At 34.7% G+C, this 9,267-nt stretch overlaps 1 protein-coding gene across 2 annotated transcripts in view; it reads left to right on the plus strand.

Annotated features, from left to right (window-relative positions):
• Window positions 1-8,997, plus strand: part of ADGRL4 (adhesion G protein-coupled receptor L4) — a 115,762-nt gene extending 106,765 nt beyond the window's left edge. For both annotated transcript variants that reach the window (XM_014788310.2, XM_087420166.1), the window contains 3 exons: window positions 6,957-7,048; window positions 8,410-8,578; window positions 8,935-8,997. In XM_014788310.2, the coding sequence (XP_014643796.1) occupies window positions 6,957-7,048; window positions 8,410-8,578; window positions 8,935-8,997 (324 nt within the window). The remainder of the gene's footprint in view (window positions 1-6,956; window positions 7,049-8,409; window positions 8,579-8,934) is intronic.
• Window positions 8,998-9,267: the final 270 nt, after the last annotated feature.

The raw sequence follows: 9,267 nt of genomic DNA on the forward strand, positions 1-9,267 counted from the left end.
TTTCTATTGCTGTCATAAAAAATTACCCCAAACTTAGTGGCTTAAAACAACACAAATTTATTAGCTCACAGTTCTGTAGGTCAGAAGTCTGGGCACAGAGTGGCTCAGCTGGTTCCTTTGTTTAGAGTCTCACTGGGCTAAAATCAGGGCATCAGCCATTCTGGAGGCTCTGGGGGAGAATTTGGTTCCATACTTAATCAAGATTGTTGGCCAAATTCAGTTTTATGCAATTGATTTCCTCACTAGCTGTTGGACCGAGGTCAGTCTCAGCTTGCAGAGGCGGCCCACATTTCCTGATTCATGGTTCCTTTTGTCTTCCATTCTCTCTGATCTCCACTTCTGCCTCATCTCTCCTGCCTTCTCTTCTGGTGCATCTCTCTTTTGAATCTCTTTGCTCTCCTCTTTCATTTTTAAGGACTCACATGTTTACATTGGGCCCAACAGGATAATCCTGGACAACTTTCTCATCTTAAAGTCCGTAACCTTAATTCTATCTGTGAAATCCCTTTTGCCATATTCACATGTTCTAGACATTAGGGTGTGGACATTTTTCTGGAGAGGGGACATTATTCTGCTTACCACATACCCCAATTTTTCTAATATTCTTTGTGTTTAGTATTAGAAGGTCATTAAAGGGGTGACTCCAATTGAGAAATTATAAAAAAAGAAAATCAGACAAAAGACAAAATGCCAACTGCTTGATTCCAATTTAGGTAGTAGATCATTTTTTTTTAATTAATAGGTCGTATCTTTTCTTTTTCTTTCTTATTTTTTTTTTTTTTTTTTTTTTTTTTTTTGTGAGGGAGATCAGCCCTGTGCTAACATCTGCCAATCCTCCTCTTGTTGCTGAGGAAGACTGGCCCTGGGCTAACATCCGTGCCCATCTTCCTCCACTTTATATGGGATGCCGCCAGAGCATGGCTTGACAAGCGGTGCATCGGTGCACGCCCAGGATCCTAACCGGTGAACCCCGGGCCCCACAGCAGAGCGCGCGCACTTAACCGCTTGTGCCACCGGGCCGGCCCCCATATCTTTTCATTTTAAAGCTTAAATTCAAAACTACTTAACCATCTCTGCAGTGGTCTAGGGATTGAGAATGAGTAGCTGTTTTTCCTATGGCCTCTCCATAAGCCAGTAGAAACCTACCCCTTTGTTCACAGCAGAAGTAGGTTTGCCCTAGGCCAGTTAATTTAAAGGTAATAAAACTATTTGAAAGGACATAGCAGTTGTGATCATGACACATTCTTAAATGAACCAGATTCCATTTGATATATACGAAAAATTAAAGCATGGGTCTAAAAGTGCTGTAAGAGGAATTTTCTCATTCTTTTGGTGTGATCTGCCATCAGCATGTAGATGGCTTTATCAATTATTGAGAAATAGATTAAGAAAGGAAAAATGACTGATTGGGATGCTTCATTTTGAAGTCTGCATTTGAAGCCCTTGGGTTGAATGTACCTGTAGGTCTAAATCTTTCAGAATTAGCTCCCACTCTCTCACCAGCTCATCTATTTAAATTTCTTGTTTAAAAAAATAAGGCACTTAAAAATTTTTAACACACTCTGTCAAACATCAGAACATGTGTGCCAAACTTTGAAGTAACTGCATGTATCAGTGGAGTTAAGAAACAGATCTCTGTGTAGATAAATATCCCTTAAGATGAAGCGAGGAGAATGATTTTAAATTTAAAATATTTCTTTCTCTCAAGGGTTAAGCTTTCATGACTTTGAATGATTTTTTCTCCACAGCTGTTTTCATTCTCATCTGTATTCTAAAGTGCAGCAATGAATTTCACAGTTCTTATGTCCAATGTCCTTGTCTTGTTTACTCCTAGAACAGTATTATGGACTCCTGATTGACAAGCTAAAACAGTTTTTTAAAAATTGAGACAAAGATGATAATGAATGACTTTGTTCATTTGCAAGTCATTAATGAGCCCCCATGCTTTTGTGACCCTAACATTTAGTGATACATAATAAGGGAACCACAGCTGATAAAATCACCGCATATAGGTAAACACTAATGAGCAAAAGTGTGAATCATTTTAAAGGCATCATTTTCTTAATTAAGGTTAATATTAATGATTTTTCTTATATTTCAAATAATTACTCAAGTATTAATGTCAGTTATCACTGATGTAGCCATTGCCTGTAAGCACAGCGTTCATGGTATTTTTCCAACTATTTAACCTAAAATGCAAGTATTTCTCTATCTACCCTCAAAGTCAGTGCTTCTGGAATAACTGCAAACTATTTCTTATTATCAGAAATACTTTTTAATTCTGTATAATCTTGTTTTGAGCTATGGTTTTTATCTCCTCTCAGACTGTTCATACTTATTTCATAAAACATTTCCTCCCAAAAGATACTTTTCCATACCATGTAAAATGCATAGAGTTTCAACTTAATTTCCACCTCTAAGTAAATAAAGTCATGTGCCTTTATGTGATACTGATTCTTTATTTACAGTTTTTTACTCAATTAGAAAAAAGATTTAAAGTAGCTTATATATTTATGAATACAGAGAGAATGCAAGCAGTGTAAAAGGAGTAAATGTAGGTTTTTCCAGTTACCCCAAATTTGCTGAATATTATAATGTGACATTCGATTTGGCTCTGAGTTTTGTTAAAGAAAAAAATTATTCTGACACTTGTTAAAATGGTAAGGAAGACTTTATTCAGGACCATTGTGATGTGTCAAGACTGTTGCAATTGGGGAGAGAGATTCAGCTCAACTCTGAATCCAACAAAGACAACTGGGGATTTATAGCCAAGTAACAGGTTGTGTGTGGGGGCAGGGGCAAGGGGTGTTGGTGGATTGAAAATTACTAAGAGGAGACGTCAAGCGTAGGGAGAATTTTTGCTAAACTTACTTTAACAGGATTCTTGCTGAAAGGTAGGCCAAGGTGATCAGATATTAAGGGCGGGGGATGAGGGATTTGATTCGATATTGAGAGGATCAGATATCAAGAGTGGAAAAGCCCTCTCTAAGCTGACTTAGCAGGATTCTCATTAAAACTGGACACTGCAAGGATGGACACTGGAAGCCCAATGTTGAGGCCTAGATGAGAAGAGGGTTCAGAGGAACCTGACTACAGTTTGGCCAAGGAGAGTCTTTGTCAGTTTTCTAGTGACTAAGGCAAGGGAAGAACATTTGGCATCCAGAAATAGCACTGTCCATAACAGTAAAGAATACCATCTTTCTCTACATTAGCATAGAATTGAACTTGGGTCTGATTTTATCATTTGAGTTTCATTTTTTCATAAAAGTACACTGGGAGGCAGTATGTAGATAAGGAGCATTTAAACAGAGGTGGTGACAGAATGAGCTGTGGGGACATCTGAGGGCCCAGCAAGCTCAAATGCCCTGAACCATGCTTTGTGTGCTGGAAGAAGGATGGAGAATCCAATGTGCGTGGAGTGAAGTGACCAAAGGATAGAGAAATAGGACTTGAGGGAAGAGGTATATCATTTCAGACCTTAGAGACCGCTGTGATATCTTCAAGTTTAACTCTGAGTGAGATGGGAAGCCACTGGAGGGTTCTGATAGAGAAATGGTCTGACTTACATTTTAAAGGGATCAATCTGACTGCTGCCATGAGAGTAGATTGTAGGAGGGCAACGATGGAAGCAGGGACACCAATTAGGAGGCTTTTGCAATAGCCAAGGAGGGGCATGATGGCTGCCTCTTCCAGGATAGGAGCTGTAAAGAAGGTAAGTGGTGGTCGTATTCCAAATATGTTTTGAAGGCAGAGGTGAGGGATTTGCTGATGAATGAGGCTGATCCGCTAAAAGGATGAGATAACTTTTTTTTGAGGTGGGGAAGATTGCAGCAAAAATAGATTCTTTGGAGGAAGAATAGCAGGTCAGTTTTTGACATTTTTAACTCACGATGCCTATTTGACTTCAGATAGGGCCTAAGGAGAGTATTTTCAGCCATTGGGTCTGATCACCTGAGAAATGAGTGTACATAGATAGCTCCAATGACTGAGATCCTAGTAGGCACTTATTTTCTCTGGGTTGCCCTCGTTCGGCTCTATTGGTTACTCAAGATTGGCTTAGAAATCATATGTTAGGGTGCCATCACCTGTTCTTCTGCTCAACTCTGCAAACAATTTCATGGCACTTACTGAATAGTGTTGCACTTGCCTGTTGATTGCTCATCTCCTCCATTAGACTGTCAGTTCCTTGAGGAAAAGGTGTATAGTACATAAGTGATTTTCCAGTGAAAGAATAAATAAAAAATCTTTGGATTTAATGTAAAATCTAAGTACTGTTCGTCTCTGTTTACCTCACCCACCTCACCTCATGCTTATCTTCCCTTTGCTTACTACATCACAGCCCCCCTTGTTAATTCCTTAAAGGCACACCACATTCTCAACTCCCTCCAGCCTCATGGCTTTCTTCTATGCCATTTTCCTTCATAGAATGCCTTTCTCCCCTCATTGTGGATCTGCTAGTGCGTTATAATTCATTGGGTCCTGGTTTAAATGCTAAGTCTTAAGAGAAGTACTTCCCAAACCTTCATTCTAATCCACCCCCATATTGTCTCTCCTAACACTCTAACTTTGTGACTTAATAGCATTTATGACAGTTTGTAGATTTATAAGTATTTGTAAGATCATTTGCTTACTATCTATTTTCTTAATAAGTTTATGAGAACAAAGGAGAATGCTTGTTTTGTTCATTAATATGTACCCGGCCCTCGCCACTATCCCAGACAGTTAATAGACCTTTTATAAAGGAGTATAGAATAAAAGCAAATAAAGAGCTCCATATATTTGTATTATTATCAATGAATGTGGCTAATACAATCAATGTATTTGTGATTGTTTTCATTACAGAAAACCATAACACCTTTTGATAAAAACGTTTTAATCTGTTTTCTCTTAAAATTGGGAGAATATGAGTTTGTGGAATGAGAATGAGTCTCCTGCTTTTTCAGCAGCACTTGGTTTTTATAAGTATGGAAACATTTTCCCTTTTGTACAGAAAAAATGTGCTTTCCAGAACTGGATCCCCATAGGGAAAGTTTCATTTCCCCTCTTCACTATTTTAGCATATGGTGTAGAAGAGCACATTTAAAATCTATATACACATCTGAGAAACCATAGCAGTATGAGAAACTGTTTTTCAAATCTGTTTAAGCAAAAAAAAAAGTTGAAAAAACTTTATTCAATAAATATTATACCTTACTTACATGGAAAAATTATGCATTCAAGAACAATTTTTTTATCATTTAAAGTTACTTTATCTTATAACTTTTCCTTTGTTGAGATCAGTTCAACATAAAGACCTCATAAAAATTCTTGGAAGCTTTTCAAACCAATAATGTTTTGAGTACTCTATTATTTATACTAAGCAAATTTTAATACTTTTTATTATTTAAAAAATGCATATATTTATAAAATTTAATAGAACTGTTGTTTCCAAATTTATTTAAAGAAGCTATAGCTATAGGAAACCTAGAAAATACTATGCACCTCTCTTTCAGAAGTAGTAGAAACTATTTATAAAATTAAATATTATCAACGTGTCATTTCAGTTCGTTATGTGATGATACAATAGGGTTAAACTGTCAACTAAACCAATTTAAATACCCTTCATCTCCCCTCTGCAATTGCTGAAGTCTTTTCTTTGTATGGAAGCATTACTGTAATTAGAATTAGTTAATCATATAATTAGAAGTAATGGACGTTTGGAAGGAGGAAAAAGGAACTAGACCTTTATTCCTCTAAGATTTTCTCTCAAGGACTTCTCCATGGAGAAGTGACAACACGATATTATCTGACCCATTATTTTATACTGCTTTTTATAATAGTAATTAGTAAATTTCATTTTGAAAAGCTGTATAAAACTACCCATAATATGAAAAAATAGAATTTTTTAATAACTATAAGCTTTTGAAATACTAATATAAGAATTAGCTGAAAATTAAAATATTGCAGTTTGCTATTGTTATTACAAAAAGACTTTTGAAAAATCTGTTTTCATTAATGAAATATGTTCAATATAGGAATTATCTGCAGATTATTTATATAATATTTAATATTTTAAATTATTACTATGCTCATATTAAAATAAATATCCATTTAAAATGTGACCCTTAATTAATCTTCTGACACTGCAAATATGACTTACAGGTTTCCAGAAATATAGGAAAAGGAAAGAAGAGAAAACTTTCATAACTTTCAAAACATTCACACTTTTAAAGTTGTGAAAATTCTGTGTATTCTGTTTAGCCCATATTAGGAAATATAAATAATAGAATGAAAAATGTTTATCAATAAAATGTATATGCCTTCAAACAAACATTTACTTTGTTGATCAATATTTTTAAAGTTTCTGAGATTAAATCTGGGGAAAGGAAATCTCGACATAAATATTAGGAGAGCTAGATGAACCATACAAAAGAAAGTACATTCAGACATTTTCTAGCAATAGAAATTGAGGGTGTTCTGTTGAGTTTTCTAATTTCTTTTCAATTTCTCTTTTCCAGTTTAAATTTTTGAAGAATTAACAGAATTATCACTAACACTTCTTCTCAAAGAAACAGCATACGATTTCGTGAACAAAAATTTGATTTTTCAATGTTCTTAAAGTTTTTCAAAACTTATCTTAATATGTACATTAATCACATTATTGGCAGCAGATGATACTCATCAATCTGTAGATGTGATCGTAACATCTGAAGAAGTTTCTTGAACAGGTTGCTCCATACGATCTGGCAAATTGTACTTACTACCATACGTAGTAACAATTTTCAGTGATATTGTAAAGATCAACCACAGATTTGTTTGCCTAAGTCTCCCAGAGGGTTTGTACTTTGTAATATACATAAAAATGTCATGATTTTCTGGTTTCTATTTATTTGAAATCTTTATTTGGTTTATTTCCTTTGTATATACTCAATTGACTATGAAAATTATTCTTCTTTGAAATTTGTTTATTTTTTCAGGTTAATCTCTTGGCTTTCGGATTTATTATATACAAAGTTTTTCGCCACACTGCAGGGTTGAAACCAGAAGTTAGTTGCTATGAGAACATAAGGTAAATGTTTCTTTAAGCCTACTTTCTTTGGTAATGAAAAGCTTTAGTAACTTAAAGTACAAATAAGTTTTGGTAGGACAATTTTTTAAATGATATTTTTCACATTTTCTTCTGCTATATTTAAAATACTTATTGGTAAATAGCACTTGATAAGACCATAATTACCACAGATTAAATAGGAAGTAAGCAATCTTTTCAAACAGTCCCCTTTGAAAGAAAAGATGATAATTGTGTTTTAAGGCAAAAGTAGGCCTTAGTGATTTTCTTTTGCAAAACGTTTCTCAGAGGTTACTATCTGTGTTTCTTTCCTGTGATTTCTAGTTTGCATGCTCCCACGATTTTTCCTTCAAACTCCTCTCTTTAAGACTGATTTATTGAGACCTCGAAAATGGTTGGTTCAGGAAAAACTGAATGTTCTATAGGGAACATTAGAAATAACTAACATTTGTCTTGCTTGGGAACACTCCTGTAGTTTCAATACCTTGGCAAGATTTATAGTTCGGATTTAGCTAATGTTTGATCGATTACTTTCTTTTACTCCTCACCATTCAGAGTTTCATGTACTGTGCTGGTTTTAATAAAGTTGAAAATGACTCATTTTCTGACGTACATTGCTAAAACATCTTCTGCAGTAAAGAATGATTGGACTAAGTATGAATGAGAAAATAAGCATTTAGTTGCCTCATTTTCAAGGCAATGTCCTCAGTGAACAGAACCGAATGTTGTTTTACCAAAAGTCAGGGCAATAAGTTGAAAATATGTAACAGTGAGTATATGTGTGTATTTTTTTTAATTTTTAAGAAATCAGTATTCTGACATGACTTTATTTTGAGGTAACTATATTGCAAAGCAAAAAAAAAAACAAATCTAATTTTATATCTTACACTTTCTTCTCTACTAAACCTGAAAAGAAAGCAGAAGCCTCCTTTGATGTCATGGTCATGTGCTGACCCAAGTTCATATGGCATACTTTTCAAGGTTTCTTAGGAAAAATACTTCCTAATAGTTATATGTCTTACCTTCGGGAATTACCGCAACATTAAATTTGAAATCAAAGTGTATACATACACTGCAGTACACCAGATAAAAATATTTTTAGATCAAGAAAATTCCTTGAAAATACCATATTTTAATAATGCTGCCTTGGTTTTGGAAGCACATCCCTGCCACAGTGCAGCAGCATACCCTCAAGGCTGTCCCATGTAACTGTAGCATGATTTGTCAGTTTCAAAATCATTATTGGTCTTTGCAGAAGATTTGTTGGCTATACCAAAAACTCATTTCCCATATAATTTGAGGAATTTGGAGATGTGTTGAGTATATGCAGCTTTCTTAACGGACACCTTTCAAATATGTTCCAGGTCTTGTGCCAGAGGAGCCCTTGCTCTCCTGTTCCTTCTTGGCACCACCTGGGTCTTTGGGGTTCTCCACGTTGTCCACGCATCAGTGGTAACAGCTTACCTCTTCACCGTCAGCAATGCCTTCCAGGGGATGTTCATTTTCTTATTCCTGTGTGTTTTATCTAGAAAGGTAAGCGTTTTGTTATTTTGGTCAACTCTATAATTCATGTAGCATCAGTTACCAAATTGATAAAAATTCTTATTCTCAGAGATTTATGACTTGTGCCTTTTTTACCTAAATGTAGTACATTTTAGTATTGAGATAATCAGAACACTTAGCTGTTCATAGGGAAATATACTTTGTAAAAAGTTGCTTTTAGGACTATAAATATAGCTTATATTCACCTGAGCATATTCTGACAGATAATCAGAAAACAATAATAATTTAGAAAACCAAATATAACAATTTAGTATGATTTGGAAATAATTTGATGTGTTTGGTGCAATTATGTTTAACAGTTCTTCCTTTCTTTTTCTATTTTTCAGATCCAAGAAGAATATTATAGATTGTTCAAAAATGTCCCTTGTTGTTTTGGATGTTTAAGGTAAACAGAGAGAACTATGGATAAATATTGCTACCCAAAAATAAAAAAGCCAAGCTGTGGATGGCCAATGTATAAAAATGACGCAAATCATCCAATGATTAATTACTAGATAATCAAATATTTTAAATCAGTTTCTCTGTTTACAGTGTAGAAACTGTAGATAATAAGAGGTAAAATTATATACCATATAGCTGTAGTATGCTTTCCTACGTGACTTAGTTATGTCAAAAATAGTATTGCAGTTTTTTGGAAAGTAATTGGTTTCTTGGGAGTG

Source organism: Ceratotherium simum, chromosome 2, assembly GCF_057802395.1.
Source record: "Ceratotherium simum simum isolate JZ-2026a chromosome 2, ASM5780239v1, whole genome shotgun sequence".
NCBI lineage: Eukaryota > Metazoa > Chordata > Mammalia > Perissodactyla > Rhinocerotidae > Ceratotherium > Ceratotherium simum.